This window comes from Heloderma suspectum, chromosome 4, assembly GCF_057233095.1.
Source record: "Heloderma suspectum isolate Gila_16-S chromosome 4, 16-S_ref, whole genome shotgun sequence".
NCBI classification, from domain to species: domain Eukaryota; kingdom Metazoa; phylum Chordata; class Lepidosauria; order Squamata; family Helodermatidae; genus Heloderma; species Heloderma suspectum.
In genome coordinates, this window is record NC_139461.1 from 12,702,555 (window position 1) to 12,728,905 (window position 26,351).

A 26,351-nucleotide genomic window follows, 5' to 3' on the forward strand; every position below is an offset into this window, starting at 1 on the left:
CTGGATGGTTAAATATTGTGATTATTGGATATGTGCGCCCGTCCTCACCCACAGGAAATAGGTTGCTGATCAACTGCGCTGTGGAAAAAACTGGGTGAGGCACCTGCAGGCTCAGCGGGCTGCACAGAGAGTGACAGAGGACCCTATGCAGGCCATGGGTTGTGTGTTCCTGCCTTGGATCCTTAGTTGTTAGGGGATTCGTTCCATTTTTGTATCTGGCTTCATAGCTGGGGTCAGATACTGCTACTGTGGGTGAGGGTACAGTCCATATGGCAGTTGGGATCCCAAGTTCTTAAATGTGCTTGCTCATTAAAACACTCTTCCCCTCTGCTCTCCAACAGGTTGTAGGTAGCATGGATGCCCACCCTAATCGATACTGTGCCACTGTGAGAGTCCAGCAGCATCGCCAAGAAATCATCCAAGATTTGGCTGCCATGGTTAGGGAGCTGCTGATTCAGTTCTATAAATCAACCCGATTCAAACCAACTCGGATTATTTTCTACAGAGACGGTGTTTCAGAGGGGCAGTTCCAACAGGTTATCTCTCTCCTCTCCTTTCCCTTTATAGTTTTACGTAACATCGCGTTGTCTGTATGTATAGTGTTATCTTGGGGAAAATACGTGTTTTTGCCGATGGATCTTAGTTATGTCCCATGTTGCTGTCCCCTCCTCCTCCTCCTAAGGATCCTGGGGTCGCACGTGTGGTGTCTCCTCCCCCTGCCTCCTCACAACAATTTTCTGAGATAGGTTGTGCTGAGTGAAAGTGACAGGCCGCAGTCACACAGTGAGCTTGTGACTGAACAAGGACTTAAGTCTGGGTCTCTCTGGCTGTAGTTCAGCTCTCTCATCAGTGCATCAAACTGGCTGTATCACTTTGTGAAATGCTTTGAAGAAAGAAAAGTGGCTGAAGCCCCCTTCCCCACTGCCTGCTTGTGAACTGATAGAAGAGACCCCTTGATTCCCCTGCTCTTGCCAGAAGCTCAAGAGGAGAGGTCTTAGCTCATTTTTCTCAGGGGTTTTATAGAAGATTGAAGCAACAAGAGTCCCTCACTCTTTCTCTCTTGTGAGTTCTCTTGTGAGTGCAAAGGATTAAAGGACAGTGAAGGGATCAGTGGTGACCATAAATATTGGCTGGCTACTAAGCCAAATACCCAGATCCCAGGCAAACCTCATTCCTGGGATACAGGAATTTGCTCACCCTATTACTCTGCCCATGGATGAAATCTTCAAATTATGGTAGGATCAATCTTTTAACAGCACTTCTTGAATATTCTTGTTGCAGTTCTTTGTTTTAAAAATAAAGAAAAGTTTATGGTTAAACCCAGTTTAAAGCCGGGTTCTCAAAGTTAGTGTAGGAGTGTACTTTGTTTTATTCTAACTCAGACCACTGACACTTGTGTGCCACTGAAATTGGGCAGATGGGGAGTGGTAAGGGGAGTTTGTGAATGAGAGTGCATGTGTGATCCCATGGCCCACATCTTATCCCTAAAGTTAGACTGTGTTGTCTGAATTAGGCCTTAGAATGGAAAATCTATATAGCTAATAAACAGCACTGGGGCAACATAAAGTGTTTGCCAAACCCAACTGGCATGCCTGGACCCATACGGACTTTGATTATAATGTTGCTCTTGCTCCAAGTACAGTCTAGTTTAATCTCATTAAGTAAAGAATGTAGGATAGGTCCTGTGTTGTACATTTAAGATTGTCTGTTTTGCTGCAGGGAAAATACCTGAAGCAAGCTCAAAGAACACAAACAGATCTCTAAAAATGCACTTTATTATTGCTATATGTGTGTTTATAACACTGCAAAATGTTTCATCCCCCCCCCCCCTCGGCTTAGGTTCTCCATCATGAATTGCTAGCTATTAGAGAAGCTTGTATTAAGCTAGAAAAAGACTACCAGCCTGGAATTACATTTATCGTTGTGCAGAAAAGGCATCACACCAGACTCTTCTGTACAGACAAAAATGAAAGGGTATGTATCATATTTTCTAGAGAAGTTGACAATATGCAGAAGCCTGCAAATGATGAAATAGGCAGCCAGTCCCAGCCAGAGGTTGGGACAAAGTGCCCCATGATATTCCGATGAGCAAACTAGCTCAAAGTGGGCTAGATGAAACAACTTTCAGGTGGATCCACAGTTAGCTACAGAATCGGACTCAAAGAGTGCTTATCAATGGGATCTTCTCAAACTGGGGAGAGGTAATGAGCGGGGTACCACAGGGCTCAGTCCTGGGCCCAGTGCTCTTCAACATTTTTATTAATGACTTGGAGGAGGAGGTGCAGGGAATGCTGATCAGATTTGCAGATGACACAAAATTGGGCGGGATAGCTAATACCCTGGAAGACAGAAACAAAATTCAAAGCGATCTTGATAGGCTGGAGCGCTGGGCAGAAAACAACAGAATGAAAATTAATAGGGATAAATGCCAAGTTCTGCACCTAGAAAAAAGAAATCAAATGCACACTTACAAGATGGGGGATACGTGGCTCAACAACACTACAAACGAGAAGGATCTTGGAATTGTTGTCGATCACAAGCTGAATATGAGCCAACAATGTGATGTGGCTGCAAGAAAGGCAAATGCTCCTTTGGGCTGCATTAATAGAAGCATAGCTTCCAAATCCCTGGAAGTACTAGTTCCCCTCTACTCAGCACTGGTTAGGCCTCATCTGGAGTACTGTGTCCAGTTCTGGGCACCGCACTTCAAGAAGGATGCAGACAAACTGGAGAGGGTTCAGAGGAGGGCAACAAGGATGATCAGGGGCTAGAAACAAAGCCCTATGAAGAGAGACTGAAAGAACTGGGCCTGTTTAGCCTTGAGAAGAGAAGACTGAGGGGAGATAGGATAGCGCTCTTCAAGTCCTTGAATGGTTGTCACAGAGAGGAAGGCTGGGATCGCTTCTTGATCATCCCAGAATGCAGGACACGGAATAATGGGCTCCAGTGACAGGAAGCCAGATTCCGGCTGAACATCAGGAAAAACTTCCTGACTGTTAGAGCAATACGACAATGGAACCAATTCCCTAGGGAGGTAGTGGGCTCTCCCACACTGGAGGTGTTCAAGACGAGGCTGGACATCCATCTGTCAGGGATGCTCTGACTTGGATTCCTGCATTGAGCAGAGGGTTGGACTCAAAGGTCTTGTAGGGCCCTTCCAACCCTACTATTCTATGATTCTAGGTCTGTCTTAAAAGAAAAAGAAAAAAGACACAGAGTGATTGACAGCATACTATAGCATCTGAACTGGACCACTGAATGACTTTTTGAGCCAATAGGTACTTTAGTTTTTGTATTGCAGTTTCAGAGTACGGAGATAAATGTAATGTAAATTCTTGTTATTTTATTTCTACAGGTTGGGAAAAGTGGAAACATTCCAGCAGGTACAACAGTGGACACAAAAATCACCCACCCTTCAGAGTTTGACTTCTACCTGTGTAGTCATGCTGGTATTCAGGTATATTCTTAATCCCATTTTGTAGGGCAAGTGTGTTGTGGTCATTCTGTGTCTTCTGCATTTCAGCTATTGTGCACTTGATTTATCATTTATTCTTCTCTGTACTACATACCAAAATAGAATTTATTTCAGATTTTTTCTGGAAAAATACTTTTGTCCTTTTGGGAAGAGTTCAAGAAAGTATACAAAGAAACATTTAAAAAGAAATCTTCAGAGATTCCAGATGAAAAAATAAACCAGGAGAGAAGTTAAGGGAAAGGGAAGCATGAATTTTGGCATTGCAGGCATATTTTGGCCCTTTTTTACATTAATTACCATTGAGCACATGCTAAATAAGCATTTAAGAAAACGGGAAGAAAACTGCATACCTCTTTATGGGTTGTTACCTGAGTGTCTCTTGGTCAGACCGCTTGCAGTTCTGAATTAGTACAAACTCCAAAACTGAGGAAGCCAATTTATCTCCAGTTACTTTCCTTACTTCAAACATTTTGAATTTGCCTTCTCTCTTCTGCTTTTACTCTATCTTGTGCACCTCCTTTCGTCAAACACCGATAATAGGGTTAGTAGGCAAATATACTAAGATTCTCATATGCAGCTCCTGCAGTGTTAATCCAACACTGAGTTTCCTTAAAACATGAGTGGAGAGGCTCAGGGGCCAAATCCAGCCCCCTGGTAGTCCCAGGCCTGCCCTCTGGGGGCCCCCCTTTCCCCAAACCACCAGTTTGGTGGTTTCCTGGCTTTTGTGCAGTTTTTCCTCCATTTTATGCGGTTGAAATGCCTCTCCTAAGGCTTAGTTGCTGGAGGTAAGAGCTTTAAGCTACCGTATGCTGGCATTTTTGGAACCAGTCCTCTTCCCTTTGGACCTGCCCTTCCCTGGAATGCAGCCTCTGAGTGCTTCTCCAAAACTGAATTTGACTTTCGGGCTGAAAGAGGTTCCCCACCCCTGCCATAGAAGAAGACTGAACAGGACATCATCTCTGGACTGCCTAAAAGCACAGAAAAGGATAATTCAAATGAAGGAACAGCTCTTTTTATTGTTTTGTTTGTTACCCTGTCTAATTTTTTAAAAACTTAGGGCAGCTTACAGAAATCCTATATGGATCTCCTGCCATGGGACATCCAACTGAGCCAGGTCTTGGCTGATGAAAGGAGGAAGCCTTTGCCTTGTTTGTGATCTCTTTTCAGGGAACAAGCAGACCATCTCATTACCACGTTCTCTGGGATGACAATCGTTTCTCTTCAGATGAGCTTCAAATCCTTACCTATCAACTGTGTCATACATATGTACGCTGTACTCGTTCTGTATCAATCCCTGCGCCAGCATACTATGCGCACCTGGTTGCCTTCAGAGCCAGGTATCATCTGGTGGATAAAGAGCATGATAGGTGAGTAACATATTTGCCATACATGGAAAGGGCATAATTGGTGTCAGTGTCTTTTTAGATTGCCTTGGGGCTGTATAATATTCTTCCTGTAGCTAGTTGGTCCATTGAATGTACCATTTTGCTGTGGGGTGATACAGATGTTATGGGGCTGGAGCCAGCCATGAGCTTCAAAGCAAATTCCTACCTTTCACCTTAATTGGGATACACCATCAATGATTATCTGATCCTGATGTGTCTTCTCACCAGGCTATTACATTTTATTATCCAGGGTGATCTCTTTATGATGATGAAGTGTGAATATAATGCTACAGAAAGATAACACATTACCTTTCTATATTGATGGATTGTTAACCTTGATTTTTATGCAGAAACATCCCACTTAAGGGATTGTAGGGTTGAATATGTATCTGTCCTGACACCTTCGACTTCTGGGTTCTTCTAACACTGAAAGGCCATGTTATGGTTTTGGGAATCCTTCAGGTTTCGTAAAATTCCTATGGTACATACAGCAGTACAAGAACCATTTTGTTCTTGCTTGATCCCTGTATGTTGAGAAGAATGCCTTGCTACTCTGGGAAACCAAAATTTGGGATGTTTTCCCATCACCAGGTAGGTTCAGGGTAGACTGCAGGAAAAGCCTACATGTGCTGGCTCCCAGCTTGTGGGAAGCAGCTCTGTACATATGATGTCCTTAATTTGTCACCGCAAGCTGAGAGCTGAAAGACCTGGATGTTTCTATCTCCTTTCCCATGGCTAGCATATATCCAATGGTCGGTTGAATATAGGTCCTAAGTGTGTTAAATTTCTTGTCCATTCTGTTTGGTGTTTCTTTTTGTTGATATGGTATGGGCTAATGGGAATGTATAGTGACAAATCACAACTGCCTTATATGGACATGTATTTCAAGATAGGTGATAAGTAATATTTTCTCTCTCTTTCTTACATCTTCTAGTGCTGAAGGGAGTCACACTTCTGGCCAGAGCAATGGCAGAGATCATCAAGCACTTGCAAAAGCTGTTCAGGTTCATCAGGATACATTACGCACCATGTACTTTGCTTGACATGTTGCAGTGATTTAAGTAACTCAGTTCCGTGTTGGATTCACAGGAGACCAGCTGCACTTAGACCAACAGTTGCCCAAGCTACAGCGACAGCCAGCAATGAGTGATGCATCTTTATTTTATTAGATTTTTAAATTATTATTATTTTTCCATTTGCAAGGAAGCCTTCCGTCCGGAATTTCAGACTTGATTGTGAACTGTAGACCTGTATAAAATTGCACAGCTATTAGAATTGTGGATTTGCCAAAATCAAAAGCTGCTTGTCAAGAGAAAAGGAAAAAAAAATAATGAAAACCCACATTTTGTAACTAAATCTAGAGCTGTGATCTCAGGGCTAAAAACACACAAACACCTTTCATTTAGTTATGTCTTTCTCCATATATGCTTGTTTGTAACTAACCTGAAAATACCCATTTAAGATCAGGCTTAATGGGGCTGGAAAAAGCTATGAATTTGCTTTTATTCCTGAAAACAAAGCACTAATTTGGGTGCCATTGAAATCTTCTATCATTCTGGATGCATTCACAAATGTTTTATTATTGAAATGCAAAAGGGGAGAATCTTGGTTTGTCCTCTGCTGTCTTTTATAGATGAACAGTCTGTGGGGGTCTATGGGCAAAAGTATTTTTTGAAGTTTGTTCTTGAATGTCTTTCATTGTGCTGTTTAATTTTTTTGTAGAATGAATTATGGAATTATTTCAGTTAGAAAAAGGAGCTTATCTATACTTTTTATTAGGTCCACTGAAAGATTAGCAAAGCGTGCCATTTTAAAAAAAATATTTTTTCCTTTAAAAAATATCCATTTCAATTATTAATCATGGAGTTTGTCCTATAGGACTGTGACACTTAATTTTCCAAAGCTTTTCTAAAGAATACGGGTCTGTGGTGATACAGTACAATCTTTTTCACTGTTATGTTTGAATTAATGTAAAATTTATATATGTTTCACAGTATTAACATGATAGACTAGATGCTATTTATTTTTATTTACCAAGGAGTGCTCAACATAGTTCTGTTAACATATCATAAATTGAAGAATGCTTTGGATTTTAGAAATGAGAAACTTATGTGGACACTAGTGATCTGGGTTGGAATTCATCAACCATAGCTTTCGCAAGTTCTCTGTTCAATTTCAACAAGGCTTGCATGGGATGCTTTGTCTGTATCCCATTAAAATGAATAGAGGTCATACTGTAGCAGTACTTGGTGTATTGCACCTTTTAAAAAGCAGGAATATGCAACTGACTTGCGTGGCAGAATTGAGAGATTTACCTGGTGTATATATCATTTCTTTAGCTTGTATCTGGAAGGACTTTGAAGAGTTCACCCAGCTCAGTAGATCTAACACTTTGTAGTTTAGGCATGGACATGAAAGAACAGTTCCAGATTAATTCAAGCACAAAAATAATTTTTCTGTTTGATCATCTGGGACAGAGTAGTGGAAGGAAAGAGATCTGATGTTTACTTGAGGAGGGAAGTGTTGATCTTACACATAACAATAGAAAGGAGTGGGGATGGATGCCATTCTCTTTAGAGAAGCATTAATTCAGACAGAGACCTACAACAAATAAAAGCTTCTGTTCATTTGCACAGATTCATAAAATTGACTATTCACAAACACCATTGCACTAATGATGACAACAGGAACACTACTAGGATACTGTAGAACAAAGCCCGGGAAGTTCTCCTCTTAATCTGATTTTATTGGACTTAAACTCAAAAACTAACACATAGAGTCACTGTTAAATACCTTAATATTTTTGAAACCTTCTTAAGATTCATTCAGGTTTATGTTCTTTCTCCTGAAAAGCAGAACAACTGCTGTTGCAAGATATGTGCCCATTCTCCATTCAGTGAAGTAGGGAAAATGGGATCAGGCTGTGTTAGGGTTGTTATAGTATTGTAGAATCGATTGTTTATGCCTGAGCAAGAAAATGCTCATTTTTTGTGGCCTATAAAAATGTTAGGAATCTAACTTATATACCAGTTAAAGTCTGCAACTAGTAAGCAGTGCCTCCCTCATGTTGCCAAATGGATATGGCTGGAACAGCAGGTTTTTTGGGCAAGAGTACATCATATTTTCTTCTGTTAAACTGTGTGTGTGTATTAAAATTCTGCACACTGCAGTTTCAGCAGCTTATAGATTTAAGAAAAACAGGATCCTGACAGGGTCTCTGTCTTTCTGCTGTGGAAAGCAGATTGCAGTGTCTTCTCTTTACCTTAGTATGTAGTTTTTGTTTATGGATTTGTTGCACTTTCCAGCTAGTGTTAGGGGAGAGATTGAAATGTGGAGTCACATTCAGGTTTGACCACCGTTCAGTCAGTGAGCAAACTGGTTTTAAAAGCTAATCTCCTGCTTTTGAAGTTCTGTCCTAATTAGCTGTCTGTTCTAGGCAGGCACTTAAGGTGACATTCATTCATTCTTTCCTTGTTTCTCTGTCACCTTGAACCTATATCAGGAAGAAAGAGATGGGCTAAGATGGTGGAATCTTCCTTGTCTTCCTATCCAGAACTGGGTGTCCACGTCACAGCAAAGAGCTCTTTCTCGTGGCTGCCGTTAACTAGCAGTTAGTTAAGATAATAGCTGCTGTCTCTAGGTTCTTGTTGGCAGCCACTTAGGCTTTTTTCATTTTTTTCCATTTTCAGCTTTATCATTCAGATTCCTCAAACTGCAGACGCATGCCCACAAGTATTGTCAGAGGCTTGTATAAATCCTTCTCCAAAGAATTAATGTTGTCTTGTCACTGGCATATGTGGCCATTTGGTGTGCGTAACTTTCTGTGCAGAAGGAATATGATGGTTTTCTGAACACTTGATATTGCTGGGACAGAAAAGAGAAATGCATGTGGTTCTGTTTCTTTTAATCTTGTATACTGTAATCTTAAAATGTTGTTTGCTTTTTCCTTGTTAGATGCATGGTGAGCTAAATTCAGTATCAGGGGGAGGGGTTGTAAAAAAATTTTTTGGAACAATTGACGATGCACTTTGAAAAGGTAGGGCACTCTGAATATGCACAGGAACTGCTTTTTATAATATATGCATAAACCAAAACTCCAAATTGAAACAAAGAATACACCTTTCTAAGTAGCTGTTTATTGCAATGATTCTTGTAAGCACAGCAGTATCTCAGGTGAATAATTTCGTACACTTTTATCCAAAACATTCTCCATGAGAACAAAGGGGAATAGTTTACAAAAACTGAGTGGAAGTACAGGCTTGTGACATACATACCTGGAAATTCTTCTAAATCTGATCGTCTTATTGTTAGAATCACTTCATAATGAAACTGTTTTGTCACTAATTTGGCTTCTTTTTAAAAAGTTGCTTCTCTTTTATGTGTAGAGAAACCTAGGTTTGATTGACCATCATGGACTTTAAAAAAAATTAATGAATCCCATAATTGGTAAAAATTGACATCCATATTCAATTGTAGCCAAACAGATGTTGCAGAATTGCATTGCCTGTAATTACATTGCCTCATGCTTCAGTTGCAAGGATTAGGCTGTGCTGGATGTTTATCTGTTCCATTGCCAGTTTGATGCTTAAAAATTCATGTAACTTCTCTGTATGGAAGAACAAGGGGTTGATATCTCAGCCCTGTCACCACCAATCACTTTGCTGTTGACCTTATATTGTTAAGTAAGAAACCTCATATTGAGCAGGGGGTTGGACTCGACGGTCTTGTAGGCCCCTTCCAGCCTACTATTCTATGACTGCACTATTCTATGATTCTGTGTTGGAAGCTTTAGGCGAAAAACACATAGGATTCAAATTTGCCAGCTGTAACTTTTTAGTTTCCTGCTTTTCCTTGTTCCAAAATGTTAACAGTATTGAGATACAGAAGAAGAGTGGAGCAGTCCCAGAAAATGCTGCTATTCCAGAGCGCAAGCCAGTGAACCAGCAATGATAACTGAAGCCATTTTAGTTTTAAAAGCAATGTACTCTGATTGGTCTCTTGTGCCTTTTTAAAAAAAATGGACTTGATGCAGAGCGCACTGGTGCCTTCTGGAGCACATAAGGATTGCCATTGCTGCCCTTTGCTCAGAGGCTGTGCTCTGCTGGCAGGAGGTGATGATATGGCACGTGGGAGGGGAGAGCCATGGCTGAACCTCCTCCTTGGCTCTTTTTGGAGTTGCTGTCTGAGTTAGACCATGTTTTGGGCACAGCCAAGTTCTCTGAACCTTTTCCTCAGCTTGGGTCTCAAGCACAGACACAATTGAGCCACCTAGTTTTTGTTACTGTTCTGGTGCTGACTTGGTTTGGGATATGCAACACATTTGAAACCCTGTTGTTGAATATTGTTATAATAATGGCTACAACAGTGGAATGATGTTGTTGTTCAGTCGTTCAGTTGTGTCCGACTCTTTGTGACCCCATGGACCATAGCACGCCAGGCCTTCCTAGTGGAATGATGGTCAGATCTAAAAAACGTAGCAATGCCTTGTTGTGGTGGTTGTCTAACTTGGAAGGACATATCATGTGACTGCGTGCGGACTCCACAAGTTTGGTTGTGGTGGGTTTGCTCAGGGGAGAGATGAATTCTCACCATGTGTCTCCCTCACCCCGAGTTCCTCTGCTTTACACATACGTAACACGCTGCAGGACCACTCCCTTGTTACAGTTAGGTTCCTACAAACTTACACCTGTGCCTAAAATCCAGTTAACATGTAGCAGTAAAGGAGGCATACAAGTATGTCTAGGTCATGGAAGCATCATGAGATACCAGGTTCTTGAAGACAGATGTGTGTGTGTCTTAACTCTTCCTGCTTTAGGTTCTTAGACATGGGATTGGTGTGTAGTGGCTAAACTTAACATAGGGGAAGAGGCCTGCCTTTCTCAACACCATAACATATATTAGCTGTCTAGCCCCCACAGAACTTGGAACAAGGAAAGGGAGATTGGATTGGAGGTATCTAGTAATATGCAACAACACTTTAAGAACACCAAGTCTTTTCTCCTGGAGTCCGCATAATTTCCCCCACCCTATGGAAATGGACATGGATCTTCTGTGTTTAGCAATGCACACTTCATGGTCCCACCCTATTTTGAGGGATAGCTGGAACACAGGAAGCTGCCTTATACCAGGTCAGACTTCTAGCTCATCTAGCCCAGTATTGTGTACTCTGAGAGTTGGCTCTCAGTCAGAAGACTTCCACATCACTAGTGACCTGATCCGTGGTGTTTTTTTTTTAAAAAACACACACAAAACAAAAACAAAACTAAAACTGGAGATACCTGGGATCAAGCCCAGGATCTCTGTGTGCAAAGCATGTGTTGTACCACTGAGCTCTGACCCTTACTCAAAAGTGACATTTTTCTGAATAACTTATTAAACCTTTCCATCTATGCTTTGATTCTTCAGGGGGAGGGTTCCAGAACAGTGGTGAGATTGAGTCTCTTGTTCTGGGGATTGTAGATAGAAATGTTGCCATATGTGATATTACAACTCCTGTGGCATTATATAAGCCATAAGGTCTTTACACATAAGGAAAAGAATGTAAATAAATTGTCTCTAGTAAGTAGTAGTTGTAGATTAAATTGCATTTGTTAATTTGAATGTGTTTCTTCAAAAGCAGTTCTTCCTTTTGTTTAAATTACAGCTTTGTAGATTTCAAAATGGTATTGGCTTTTTGAAGCTGAGACCATGCAGTGTATCTTCCTTTTCACTTGTACACGTTGGCAACTTGCTTCTAAAGGCATCCTAGTAATCATTTCTAAGAGAGAACTCAATCAGGATGTAATTGCACTGATTATTTTAACTTTTTACTGCAATGGATTTTCTGTTTGCATCTGCTGTAGTAATTGGAATAATACTGTACATAGAGTTAGGACTAGCCAAGAGAGAAATGGTCTGTGTTCACTGTTGTATTTCTAGAGCAAATGGCCCATTTTACAGTATTAAGAGATGAACTGAGTGCACATAATAATTTCTGCATTTTATCCATTTCTAGGTAGCTGGCAAATGATTGAAGGGCAGAGTTTGCTTATATTGCTTTATATATTTTTGTGATTTTTTTGGTCTGCTTTCACTCCATTATTTCTTTTCTGTCCCTCTCTGAAATGCACTTTGCTTGCAAGATATTTCTCCCGCCCAGTATATCACGCTCCGGTATAATCAGCTGTACATACCTCTGCCATGCAGTTAGTCTCTGTCTTTCTGACCATCTCCCAGGCTTCCTGGATATAAAGAATGCAGTTTCTGTGATTGTGCCAACAGAAATGACTAGTGGAGAACTTCAGCACCTGATTAACTTGGGATGCTTTAACATGACTGTGGACTCAACCACAGTCACAGTGGCTGTGTGAAACCAGTTATCAGCAGGCGAAACACAGGCTTGTGTGTCCCAGAGTTGCTTACCTAGGGGAACTGTTCTCACCCAACCTCATCCAAAAATCTATATACTAATTAAGTGGACAGTTCATATGAATACCTGTGACTTGGAAAGCCTGTTACGTGAACTGTCTTTTCTATATCCAATGGGGCTCCAGGGCACAAGTATATCTGCTAGTAACTTGTTTTCCGTACTATTGAACTACTTTTGGCATGGTTCATAGAAAGAAAAGCCAGTGGCCCTGCACTGTTGGTGAGTTATTTTGTCTCTTTTTTCAGTGTCAGTCACTTTATCATGTTATGCCTGGTGTTATTATCTGTTTGTTTGGTGTGGTATATACCTTACTGCGTTACATTTGTTTCTGCTTTCTTTTTCGTGTTTTTGCCTGAAGTATTAAAGAATGTAGTGACTAGGCTGGATTGTAGCAAAGCACTCTTCAGTTAGCAAGCAGATAGAATTTAAAGACTACCTCCTACATTTCTTGAAAGAGATTAGGGTGCTCTCCTTCTTAAAATGCGATTTAACGTTACTGAAAGTAGCCAAATTTCACTGAAGGATCTGAGTTGCTATGACTTATTGACTTCTGATCTGAGAAGTCAGGTGCCATACAGGATCTTTTAACGTCCTTGATCAGAAAGAGCAAGGCTGGGTAGAATTCATAGGAAGCTTTTTGTAAGACTTGCAAAATGTGAGACAAGCTGTTTTTACAAATTTGGTATGCTCATATTTTTTCTTTTCTTTAGAGATAACAGTATACTATGGAACGATCAACGTCACCCTTGTAATTGCGTTTTTTTCGTATCGCTGTTTCCAAATAAGAAATGTTTTAGTGTTTTAGCATTGTGCATACTGCCAGGACAGTTTGAGTCTGTGTGTTTGGGGTGCTTTGGCCCATATCCCGAAAGCTGCGTTAGATACATCCAGGGGCTTGGGACTTTTTCCTTTTGATGGCAGACCCCCATGCCATATCGCATATTGATTTTGAAATTCCCATTTCAGAAAAGGTTCGTCTCTTTAGCATGTGGAGCTGCTGCACAAAAAAACACAAGTCTAAAGTTCCCTTGGGCATAAAGAACTAGTTGTGGTGGTGTTTGGATCCAGATGTGCGAAAGTAACATAAAGGTGCTTTGGTGCTTTAAACATTTTGAATCTAGGGTGAAATTATGTGTTAAATGTTTTTAGGATACTATTTAGGTAATGTTTCTTGAAACATCTTTGAAGATGCTATTTTTCCCTACACCAATCATAACTTACATAAACTCTAAACGTGCAAAAAAACCCACCCCCAAACATGTTACATGTTTATGAGCGTGTTCTCTTTCATTGTACAAGAATTTGGTCACACCTCACATCTTCGAATAAATTGCAGGTGCAACTAAAGGTGCTTTAATCTGAAACTAAACTGTAGAAAACTGTCTTGTAATCATCGCATTATTCTGATGATTGAATACATCACACTTTTTATGTTAACATATTGTCAAGATTGCTACTGCATATCATAGGGCTGTTACCCATAAATCACTTATTGTGACATAGGATAGTTAATGCAAGTCATCTTGAGGTTCATAGTCTAGGATACAGTGTTTGTAGTCAAGAATGTTAATGAAATCTACTATCCAAGATTAGACACATTTGCTATTGGTTTGCAAATAGGTCTGTTTATAATTTCTACCATCCCTTGATGTCTGGGTAGAGTAAGTGCAATGACACAGGCAGTGGTAAAGCATGCAAGTGTCAGTCATATGTTTTCTGCTAACAATGGCCAAGATCTGGAGAGCCACTTAAGGTATGCCCCCAACTTTGGATTGGTATTTTTGTCTTTTAACAGCAGATCCTGCCATGCCATATCACAATTTGCTTTTAAAAGTTACCCTGAGTTTAAAAAGTAGGGTTTCACATGGCATGAAGCAGGTTGCAATTAAAATAACACAACCTCAAAACTCACTTGGGTGTGCAGCATTAGTTTTGGAACATAGGAAGCTGCCTTATATCATCAGACCATTGGTTCACCTAGCTCAGTATTGTCTACAATGACAGATAGCAGCTCTCCAGGTTTCTGGTAGTATTTCCCAGCACTACCAGATCTTTTTGTGTGCTTCCCTTTAAGAGTTCTTTTGGATCATGGTACATATCCTTATTCTGAAAGAGAGATGGTCAGGCATGGTGACTAGCTGCAGGTTGCCTGCCAGAAATAGTAAGCAGTCTTTAAATTCCCGTTCAAAACTCATTGCTGGCCTTTATCTCGATAGTCCCCAATAGGCTTATGCATGCAAAATAGCTTTCTATCTCTTCTGCCAGTGCATTGCTGGAGACATCTTGGATTTTTGGAAACAGGATCCTGGACCATATAGACCTTTTGGTTTGATCCAGTAGGGCTGCATTCTTGTCGGCAAGGCTGGCTCCTGATTTTGCAAACCGTGGTTTTAAGGAAACCAACATTAAATCTTAACTGGCCCTGTGTTCCAGGAGAGTTTTTAACCTTGGGGAAAGGGGATATTTCTTCTTGAATGTCACAGAAAGGTGTTTCTTGTCCCTTCTTTCCAACCACTGAGGGATGGAAGACTTTCTGTATGATGCTGAAGGCTAGCGTCGTCTTACAAGTATTGTAATTATAGGTAATAGGAATCTTGTGAAATTTGCAAGAGTGACCACCAAATGTCAAAGAGGGCAAGCCCACTTTACAAATCAAAAGGCTGCGTTTCCCTGCATCTCTTGTTCAGGATCTGTCAAAACTCCATAAAGAATGCAAGGATGTAGCTCAGGGGCAGCTTCTTATAAGAGCTTTTATTCTGTATATCATTATAGGTTTCTTTACAAGTATATGTGAATGCAAGTAGGTAACATCATCTTTTCTAAGAGAAGAATGATTCTCCTATTGCTTCTGGAATAAGCCTAGATATAATGTGTACATCTGTAATCTCTTGGGAGATCTCTGAATTCAGGCAGCTTTTCCTCTAAACAGTTCAAAATGTCCTAAGATGCCAGTGGAACAAATCAAGAATAATGTATGCAAATAGCTCTGACTTCTCAATATTGTGGAACTTCAAGATTATGCCCAGGAAAGAAGTGCTCGAGGAAAGGATTTGGGCCTGTTGCCTCGTTTAAAAGAAACAAACAAAACTACCTCTGTTCATGATGAGTTGGCAGTATTGTGGGCACCTTTTTTTATGCGATAAAAGCATGTGGGGAAACAGACAACACGCTGCGCTATTTTCTTGCCCACTTCCCATTTCCTACTGATATAAACTGCTGATGATAATCCAGACTTTTCTCAGGAGGCAGGTGTTAACTTTTTCTTTCTTTTGTTTCTTTCTGTGTATTGTAAAAGACAGTGTCTTCTGTTCCCCAGAGGGTTGCTTCACACATTAAGGAATTTTAGTGTATATCTCAAAATATACATATTTAATGCACACCTACCAGATAAGCACATGGGTTTGATCAGAAATTGGCTGCGCTTTCTTGTTGAGTGTCCCCTGGATGGTGAGCATGGGTTTGTTGTTCGTGTAATTTTTGAAATGGCCTCAGAATTCTAGCAGTTTCAGGTTATGAGACCCCAGGGCATATAAACAAATGTGATTGGTTGGGTCAACAGCTATTTATCCATAACAGTAGAACCTTGTTGTTCAAAACCTTTGTATGAAATGGAGGAGAAACAAAAGACTAGAATGTATAATATAATCTGACTCTTAAGCTTTGGTACACTTCAGATTCAACTGACATCTCCTGGGAGTATTTTAACTTGTAGTTTAATGTAAGCAGTTAGTGTAGGTGTTTTCCCATTGAAATCAGTCGGAAATAAGTCATGATTAACTTGTCCCATTGATTTCAGTGGAACCCAAGCTCAACTAACTTAGCCTAGCTCCAACCCATTGAGAGGGGTGGGGCAGGGCGGGAAGAGAGAAGTACCTGGGAACTTCTCTATCATGCATATTTCCCCCTTGTCAAGAAAAAATAGGACTTGGAATTTAAAAAAAAAACATTCAAAAATTGACGAGTTAATGAAAAAGAGGAGGGAAGTGAAGGGCCTTATTTCAAATGGTACTAAGTATAAATACATTTACAGCACAATCCTGTACATGTCTACTCAGATGGGACTTCTTTTTCAATGAGGCTTACTTCTAGTAAGTGGGTATAGGATTGCAGCCTTAACAAGTTTACACCCTTTCGCTGCCTCAGTGTTGCAGGGTTCCAGACTCACAGGATAATAGTCTCTGCAGAACTGTAAAATTAGCACTTGAGGAAAATACAATTTTATTTCTACCCATTAGCAATGTTGTACAGTTTCCATTTCATTATATGAATTGTATACTTCACTCTGTACATTCATCTGTAAAAGCTCCATGTAGGAGAACTAGTATTAATGCAGTGTATGTACCCTAAGCATTTAGTTACATGCTTGCTTGATGCTATTTGGTGATGTTTCTTTAACTTAAGCCTTAACAAATGTATTAAATTTGTCCAAGATCAGAATATGCAAAAACATTAATTTAGTAATACTAACTCTTTTCCTGTGAAGGCACAAGAGGGTTTTTTTTTAAGTAAATGGTTCTATCCTTAGAACCATTTTTGAGGAGACACTTCAGGCACTTGCCTATAACTCATCCTACCCCAGGTGTTTTTTTTTTGTTTTTTTTACAGAAATTGTGTGTCCTGGATTTGAGTGCAGGATACAGCCATGCTGTTGATCCAAACATAGTGCTGTGATATGTGGAGAAAATTTTAATTAATTTGATTACATTCTTTTTAAAGGGCTAAAGGGTTAATATAGATATTGATTCATTCCCCCAACTGAAATGTAGTGTGAAAGAGTAGTCTGACTATTTTTAAATATGTAAATATGTTGAAAACTCTGCAATAGTGATGTTTTTTGCATCTTATAACTGACACTGAATCCTCCTAGCTTCAAGACTAGAGTGGCAAATGGAGTGATGGGGGCCCAGCTCTCTTTCCAGTTTGGATCTACCTCAGACTAAGCAGTTGGGTGCTAATTTATTCAAATTATCATTGAGATTGTCCAAAGTGACCAAACAGTATGTGATTACATGTCCTCTGAAGAAAAGGACATTTGCGGGGCGGGGGTTGTGTTACAAAAAATGCATTTGATTTTTTTTCTTCTTTGTGCCTTTTGTGTTGAGTCCCAATGCATAGCAAAATCAAGTCATACTCCTATACTAGAATTGAATCCTTTTTAACAGCAAAACTGAAAACTCTGTAAGGTTTCTAAAAAATAAAATAAAATATGGAAGTGTATTTTTTGTGTATTAAACTATAAAAATATACTGCATAAAGGAGTACTTGTAATGTGGAGAGAATTAAAAAAAAATAGAAACAAAGCATTGATACTTAGATTCCGAATTATTCTATGCATACAAATGCATGGTCATGCACCATGCTCTGTGGAGGTTCTGAACTGGTTTGCCCAGTAGGAAGTGGCTTGGCCATTTAATCTTGGGATGAATGTGTACAAAGCAAGCTCTGTGTGACCTCCGCAATTTCTTTCAGTGAAGGGAGAATATCAAAATCTTGGGTTAATAAGCCAGGACATGCACAAGCGTTGTGCACCTACTTGGAGCCTCCCTTCATGCAAGTAGTGAAACCAGCCAGGACTCCATAACTAACCAATGACTTTCCACTATGCCTGAGCCAGGAAACCATGATTAATGGCTCTAAAACAATCCTGAATGCAAAGCCATAGTTTAAGGTGGCTTCCATATCCTGGCTTATTTGGAAGCCATTAGCCATAGTTCCTGGTTTGGACAGAAAGCTATGGTTGTGGCTTCTTGGCTTGTTTGCCTGTGCAAAAGAGTAAAATGGCTGCATGCGGTTGCCTGAAGCTCGTGTATATTGGCTTATTAAGCTAAGATTTGATTGTCCAGAGACTGTTTTTGTGGGCTGTGGAGCTCAGTATGTGTGTGAAAATGTGTGTATACGTAGCTACCAATACCCAAGGTGTACATACATACATGGGTATAATAAAAAGTGGAAGTGGTGTGTGCATATGTCAGGTAAGGGAATAAAACATCAGAGTAACTTTCTGCATGCTTTTATATAACACTTTGAATACCCTTTTTATATAAAACTTTTTTTACTTTTTTTGGAGTAATAAACTGTTGTTTGTGAAGATTGGAAATTTGACTTTATAAACAGTAACCAATACAGCATGGAAATTTTTTCCTGTAAAATGAAATTTAGTTTTAATACTAAAAAAAGCAAAAAATACAAATAAAAAATAGCACCAACATTCCTAAGTGGCAGGATTTAAGCTATACCGTAAAGGAAGTGTTTTGCTGCAGAGAGACTCAGTCAACGGGAAATAAATGTGTGCATTACAAAACTGCCCCAACGGGTCTATAGGTAAAGCTATATTTTATAAAAGAGTAACCATCCTTTTAATATGCTGCATATAAGTGATCAGCATTGTTGCACTTTCTCAGTAATAATGTCCTGTAAATTGGCTTATGGTAAAGAATTTTAAAATGTTTTAATGTACCGTAGTACTTTGGGCAGAAGGTAAGAAGACTTACAGGTACCTCAAGATTGAAACAAGAGCCTGAATATGCTGCATTTTGTTCCGTTTTATTTCATAGATCATTTTGTTTGGCTTTCATTAGTTTTACTGTTTTTACTGGCTACCTGGCTTTTAATTTGTACTTGTTGGACCCCTTGAAGAACTTAGAGATCTCTTTGGTCTCTCTTCACTTGGTTAGATATTCCTATTCTTTACTGGCGTTAGTTCAGTACTTGATATACAACTGCCCTGCATTGTACAGTTGAGGATGTAATGACTCTTTTTACAAAGTAGATCTTGAGAAGGATGCTAAGGTTGTAAAACAGGCAATATATGTTCCCTCTTGGTTTATGTTTGCTTTATAATTATTGGACCTAACTGAGACAGGGCGATTGCTTATTGCTTTCCAACTTGGACCTGTAATAATTATATCTTGACCAAGGAATAAGCTAACAAATCAGTTAGGGCAACCTAACTGGAAGGCTGAGCCACATTGTTATGCCAAACACCCCGCCCCCCCACGAAATCGAGTTACCATCCAGGTGACTTCAAACATCATATGCCCTGTTGCTTGGATACTTTAGACCTGATTTCATTCAGAATAACTAACTTGGTAGTTTTCATTGCCCAAACACATTATAATAATATAAAGAGGGAATTGTTGGGGGGATGGGGCAGAGGGAGAGAAACTCTTGAAGGAAGCTTCAGAAGACTGTGAAATTCAACATTTATTGTCCTGTTTTTAAGCTTAGGTGATTCCTCTTTCCACATTTGTTTTACAGCTTGCTAGTAAAATACTTTGCACTACTTCTGCAATAAACCCATGTCAAACTAACCTATTTTGTTTTTGTTTCTTGTGTAAGTGTTTGTGTATATATATTATAAACTACTACTAAAGATTTAGCGTAGTGTTTTTTTTACCTCCATACCATAAGACATGGAACAAGCTCAAAATGCTGTAAATCTTGATGAAATATGTGAATATTTTATAAAGTTATTTTGTATGGTGTCAATTTTGTTTCTGCCTCATAGTATGTCAATAAATTACTCATATTTACAAATTCAAATGTATCACTTTCTATTATGCATAGTAGATTTCAGTTGCTTGGTATAATAATTAGATTTTTACTTACTCCTTCTCCAAAGAGGACATGGTGGTAAATTTTATCCTCAACTCCCCTGTGGAGTAGGTTAGGCTAAGGGAAGATAACTTGAGTCCAAAGTCAGTTACCCACTGAACTTCATTGCTGGGAAAGGAACTTCAGTCTTCTCCAGACCACTCTGATACTTTTAAACTTTTCATCACTCTGGTATTGTGTGTAGAAGATGAACTATTTCCTTATGGGATTCATTCCCATGGGACTCTGGAGACCGATGGCAATGCTAGCAGCACGGCAGAATGATAGGCCATCTCTATAGAGTTTAACCTTAGCTGGTAAGAAATGTTGCCTTGCCATACACAGGAAGTCTCCTAAAACTTCACTCAGGAAATGTGCCCTTTTTATAATGGTTGTCCTGGACATCCCTTACCCTGCCTTTATAATTATCTGACTGAGAGGGTGGAGTTAACAGCCACTGAAATCTCCCAAATTGGGGCAACAGTGCACCCTTTGTTTTGTTCCTTTAATCAGCATAATCCAAGCTTCCGGTAGCACTCTGGTTTTCAGCCGTCAGGTTTTATTTTTGGCCTCTATGAGCTGCTCCTTCATGCTGCAAATAAGGTACTCTACACGGTACCGCAGTTCCAGAAACTACAACTTGTTCAGAAGTGGTGGGAGGGCCAACGTGACACTTTGCCCCAAGATCTCTTGGACTACAAGGTCAAAGCAGCACTGAGACTATCCTCTACACAAACAGAACCACAGAAGATCATGGCATCTGGCCCTATCACTTCCTGGCACATAGAAGGGGAAGAAATGGAAGCAGTGACAGATTTTACTTTCTTGGGCTCCAAGATCACCACAGACGGTGACTGTAGCCATGAAATTAAAAGACGCTTGCTCCTTGGGAGGAAAGCTATGGCAAACCTAGACAGCATAGTAAGAAGCAGAGACATCACCTTGCCGACAAAGGTCCGTCTAATCAAAGCTATGGTTTTCCCAGTAGTAATGTATGGCTGTGAGAGCTGGACTATAAGGAAGGCTGAGCGCCAAAGAATTGATGCTTTCGAACTGTGGTGCTGGAGAAGACTCTTACGAGTCCCCTGGACTGCAAGGAGGTCAAATCAGTCAATCCTAAAGGAAATTAACCCTGAGTGCTCATTTGAAGGACAGATAATGAAGCTGAAATATTTTGGCCACCTAATGCGAAGAGAAAACTCTCTGGAAAAGACCCTGATGCTGGGAAAGACTGAAGGCAAAAGGAGAAGGGGACGGCAGAGGATGAGATGGCTAGATAGTATCACCGATGCAATGAATATGAACTTGAGCACGCTCCGGGAGAGAGCGCGGGACAGGAAGTCCTGGCGTGCTATGGTCTATGGGGTTACGAAGAGTCGGACACGACTGAACAACAAGGTTTAAATACCTTTACATTTTAGAGCTGAGCTGTACATTGCAAGTGGGAAAGCTGTTGCACTGGGGCTTACTCCTGAGCAGATAAGCAAAGAATTGAGCTATGACCTGTATGCTTGGTGGGAAGATGCCCAAATTGGTGCATATTACTTCTGCCCTCCCCCACTTTGCCCTTGGCCCTGCCCACTGCACTCTCAGCCTCACCCACTGCTACAACTGGACTCCCAGACAGAAAAAGGGTAACCATCCCTGCCCTAGAGAATGGCTTTGTCAGCAGTTTAGTCTAAAGCCATCTTCAATACACTCACTGCCTACATCATCCTGGTTTAATCATTGATACAATGTGGGAGTGTTACTCTCTGGAGCAGACTAGAATCTGCCGTTTTGAGTCATGACGACGGGCCCCTCAGAATACCTTTCTCAGTTACTGGGCTTCATGTCTTGTATGGACCTTAGTGTGGGGCAGAGAACACCATGGGTCTCATCCACATGGCCCTTCCCCCTCACCAGCACAAACTATTTCACTAAAATTCATCACCTACTGTGGTGGCCATAGTCTGAATGCTTCATACATGGAGTACCTCTGCTGGAACCAACCACTCAGGGGTGGAGAGCATGGTTCAAGAATGCAGTGGCTCAGAGTTTTGGGTCCCCTCTTGAGACCTATCTCATCAATGTACTTGAAGTAAGAGCACTGCCTCATATACATTTCCCCCAACAGAGCACAACAACATACCCATTTCAGATAGCAAACTGGTGATGCTGAGAAAAATACACAGGCAAGATACCACACTACACAGCCACACCAGTACACACAGGTAAAATGTATCCCCTCCCCAGCAGGCAACACACATACCACACCAACCAACCATGCCAGGCAAAACACACTATACCAAAAACGAACCAGGTAGGACACACACATCCCAGATAGACAAGTCACATGCAGCTCAGCAAAACACTTCCCCTAGCTCCCTGCCATCCCCTCTATCTCCATAGGACTCTCCCTGCTAGTCCCCAGCTTACCTTTTTCTGGGTGGCTTGGCACACTTCAAAATGAAGCACTGGGCTACAGCCACTTCGAGAGTAATCCTATGGCCACAAGATACCATCTAGAGGGCCACAGAATTCTTCCGTTTATTGGCTCCGAGCTTGTAGACAGCGCTCTGCGCACAGACCCACAAAGCTGCGCTCCCCTGCCCCCACCCAGTCTGCGAAGGGAGAATTAGTTCGTGTGGCGCAGTGCGGTAGGTGGCAGTATTGCAACCAAAACTCTCCCCCGACTTGAGTTCAATCCCAGCGGAAGCTGGGTCCCAAGTAGCCAGCTCAGGTCGACTCAGCCCTCCATCCTTCCGAGGTCGGTAAAATGAGTACCCAGCTTGCTGGGGGAAAAGTAGCCTCGACTGGGGAAGGCAATGGCAAACCACCCCGCTATAGTCTGCCATGAAAATAGCAGCGAAAGCAGCGTCCCTCTAGGAGTCAGCAATGACTCGGTGCTTGCACAGGCGGAACCGTTCTTTTCCCCGTGCTCGTAAAATGGAGCACAGAGAGGGCAAAAAGTGGGTGTTCCTGGGGGCGGGGCAGGGACTGCGGAAGCCCCTTTATGTTGCTTCCTATGGGGTGTCCAGGCCTGTTCCCATGTGTCTAGCTAAGAATGCAGGGCAAGCGCAGCATGGAAAAGAGGATTCCCTCCATGCTCTGGCTGCCCTGCACTGGGTAGGCACCAGCTTCTGAGTTTGGAGGCTGACATGTATCTTAATAGGACTGCGCCCTTAACCATTTTTATTATCTAAGAATGCCTCTGGGAAATAAAGATGGGCTATAGTCTGGCACTTCCCTTTGCAGCTTGCATACCGCCCAGCTAAAAAACAAAATAATAATGATCAGAACAGGAAGAGAGCCCGAAGGGTAGCAGATGTCTGCAGGCACATTGGTTACCATGGGCACCATGTTGGGGACCCCAGGCTTAGATCATAAAATTCTCATCAGTTTTTATAAAACATGCATTAGTGCAGACATTTTCATCTTATTCTTTTGTCTTCCACTCTGACAAATAGATTCCTGTTTTATTCAAATGATAAAACATCCTGTTGCACAAATATATCAAAACAAGAATGCACTGGTCTGCTATATATTAAGTCTAAACAAACTTTCTAAATAGACATATTTACATGAGGCAGCAGGGTTATCCCCCCTTTTAACATGCAATATACAATCACTGCACATAGCCACTGACAAAACGGAAAATAAGTTCTCATTTTTGTTCCAACTAAGTTGGACAGTCGGTTAACTTATACCAGAAGCTATTCCGGTTTCTATGAAGCAACTCCATTGACTGTTTCCTTTTAGAAAATCCATGAAATATTCTTACTGCCATACATAAAAATTTTACTGGTATGTAAAAATTGCTGAACTTTTGAAATTTGCCCAACGTGGACAGAGAAGATGAAACCTCAGTATTGGAGATACTATTCACCTGACAAGAATGTCTGGTACGCTGTTAGTGGTCATTCAAACAGTAAAAAACAAACATGAAGTCTTTGTTCAGTCCTGCACTGAAATATCTTGGATATACTGTAATTACTGTAAAGCAAATTGGTGGTTCAACTGCTTTGAAAATCCACTTGCTTAATTTTCAACCAATACAGAGATTGCAGAAATTTGTTACATACATATTTTTAGATATTTATGTAACAAGGTCACGATGTACTTCATCACTTGTCATCCTCAAGATGCTTCTTCATCTTCAGTTGTTTCTTCTTCTTCCTCTTCTTTTTCCTCCTCCTCTTCCTGTTCTCCCTCTTTTTCTCTCTCAAGCATTTTCATGTATTTGCTAGCTAAGATCTTCTTTGGCAGGATATCTAGAAAAATGTCACTTTCATTAAATTATAAAACACTCGTATCAGCTGCTACAAAATTAGAGGTGCATAGAATAGAATTTTACACTCCCACAATCCAACCATTTACTTAAAACAGAATTTTAAGTAAATGATCAGTTTTACACCCAAAACAGACTTTTACATTCCCAGAATCCAAGCATTTACTTAAAAATATTTTTCATGCCAAAAGTTGTCCAAGAACAGTTCGTAAAACCCAGCCTTCCCCAACATGATGGGAATGTTTTAAATTACAACTCCCATCACCCTGACCACTAGCCATATGCTGCATAGGGCTGATGTGAATAGTAGTCCAAACAACTGGAAAGCATTATGTTGGGGAAGGTAAAACCTATGGAAAGTGACTTGAAAGACTTAGAAACCACAATAGGTTGGAACAGAGCAGTTGTTCCCTGTCCATCATCCATGACATCAAGTGGGCAGCCCTAAGGTTTATGGGGTTTACTTTGTTTCTCACTAGAACCCTGAGATCCATTAACCACAGCTAGGTGAAAAATATTGGCTCAAGAAGGCAGGCACAGAATTGCTCTACCTTCTGCACATTCAGCTAGCAGTGTTTCTTTTTAATGTCTGAAGCCGCTCTGAATTCTCCCATTTGGACTTGGGATAAGACAGAACAGCCCAGAAGTCTTAGCATCTCTCCAAGACTGACGTTACCAAACATTTCACATTTTTTCTGCCACCTTTTGCCAATTATTTCCCCTAGCTACATTGCTCTTAGAAGTTTGGTTACTACTTACCTGCAAGGAACTGAAAGGTCTCAGACTTCTCTGCTGTACGGGACAGATCACTGTAGGTGAGGGCTTTGTTCTCCTTGCCTTGGCCATGCTTGTAGGAATGTGTGGCTAAATACTGGACAAATAGCTCCTAAGGATAAGAAGAATCTACTTATAGCTCGGGCATATCACAGAAGTTACACTGCCTTTTGTTAATTACACTGGCCACCCTGTTTAAATCACACAGTCCTGTAGACGTTGAAGCAAACGCCAGTGACATGGCATGAAGTTCGGGCTCACTAAAGGCTAAGCATCTTCAGTTCCACTTGGATTTCTAAAAGCACTTGTGGTTATACAGGAGCTAAATAAAATCGGAGTCTCCACTCGGGGAGAGCTAGAACCACTAAGCGTGTACAGTCAAATCTCAATTTTTTATATCGGTGACTATATACCAGAAGTTGGAAACAGGAGTAGCTGAACTGTATTTTTTTGTGAACCGCCCGGAGAGCCTCGGCTATTGGGCGGTACAGAAATGAAATGAGTGAATGAATAAATAAATATATATATATATTCCCTGGTCCTTCCCCATAGGCTCCGCCAGAGAAGGTCCCAGGCTCAGCCCCACAGCATCTCTGGTTAAAAGCGCCAAGTAGCAGGTGAGGGGAAGATCTCGCTTTGCCCCAGAAGCTGGAAAGCTGCTGGAGGTTAGAGCAGCAGGCAGGCAGCAGCGGGACAGATGACGAAGCGGCCTGCCCTTGCATTAAGGCCTCTCCCGAGGCTCCTTCCCGGGAGCTCGGGGCAGAACGTTACGTCCCCCCGGCCCAACCCTCCCAACAACCCGGTGAGGCCGGCCAGGCGAAAAGGGCTCTTGGTGGTGGTTTCGGCGCTTTACCGAACTCCCCCCCTCCCCACGCGCTCCCCACGGGAGCAAGCACGTCCCACGAGCAGGATTCCCGCTCCGGCAGAGGCCTCCGCGCTGCCGCTCCGCGTCCCGCCGGCGCTGCGGGCGCCTCAGTCACCGGCGGGGCCTACCGTAGCCTTGGCGGTCAGGAAAATGGCGTCCGGGTTGATGCTGGAGACTTCAGGCGAGCTCTTCATGATCACCCGGATCCGAGACAAGGGCAGCGACACCGGCCGGTTCTCCCCGCAGCCGCCGCTCGCGGCGCCGCTCGGCCTCGACGCCATCTTCTGCCCGGACCGCCCGCCGCCCCCGCCCCCGCGCGCGCGCCGGGCCGCCCCGCCGGGCCTCGCGGGATTTGTAGTTTCCGCCTCGCCGCCGGCGCCGGCGCGCCCGGGCAGGAGGAACTCCCTTTCCCACAGCGCACTGCGGGCGCGCCCTCGCCTCCGCCGTCTCCTCCTTCCCGTCGCCCGGCTTGACTAGAACGTGCCCTGAGCGCCTCAGAGGAAAGACTACATGTCCCACAAGGCGCTCCGGTGAAATACGGTGGCGGCCGTGGACAGTAAAAAAAATAAGCGACCGCTGAA

General features: G+C 41.7%; 2 protein-coding genes across 5 annotated transcripts in view; one reads left to right on the forward strand and one right to left on the reverse strand.

Annotated features, from left to right (window-relative positions):
* AGO2 (argonaute RISC catalytic component 2) overlaps positions 1-16,246 on the forward strand; it is a 63,066-nt gene extending 46,820 nt beyond the window's left edge. For all 4 annotated transcript variants that reach the window (XM_084848701.1, XM_084848703.1, XM_084848700.1 and 1 more), the window contains 5 exons: positions 342-536; positions 1,840-1,974; positions 3,356-3,457; positions 4,643-4,842; positions 5,795-16,246. In XM_084848701.1, coding sequence (XP_084704827.1) covers positions 342-536; positions 1,840-1,974; positions 3,356-3,457; positions 4,643-4,842; positions 5,795-5,903 — 741 coding nt within the window. In that variant the 3' untranslated portion in view covers positions 5,904-16,246. The remainder of the gene's footprint in view (positions 1-341; positions 537-1,839; positions 1,975-3,355; positions 3,458-4,642; positions 4,843-5,794) is intronic.
* Positions 11,560-26,078, reverse strand: CHRAC1 (chromatin accessibility complex subunit 1). The gene is made up of 3 exons (XM_084848704.1): positions 25,899-26,078; positions 24,891-25,017; positions 11,560-24,114 (listed from the first exon to the last, which is right to left on the reverse strand). The coding sequence occupies exons 1-3, from the start codon at positions 26,049-26,051 to the stop codon at positions 23,981-23,983; spliced, it is 414 nt and encodes a 137-aa protein (XP_084704830.1). The 5' UTR covers positions 26,052-26,078; the 3' UTR covers positions 11,560-23,980.
* Between the last annotated feature and the right edge of the window lie 273 nt (positions 26,079-26,351).

Coding starts and splice junctions, on each gene's coding strand:
- CHRAC1 (XM_084848704.1), bottom strand. CDS start 26,051: ATGGCGTCGAGGCCGAGCGGCGCCGCGAGCGGCGGCTGCGGGGAGAAC. Junction 25,018..25,898: donor TCCTGACCGCCAAGGCTACG/GTAGGCCCCGCC, acceptor TCTTATCCTTAG/GAGCTATTTGTCCAGTATTT. Junction 24,115..24,890: donor GACCTTTCAGTTCCTTGCAG/GTAAGTAGTAAC, acceptor ACATTTTTCTAG/ATATCCTGCCAAAGAAGATC.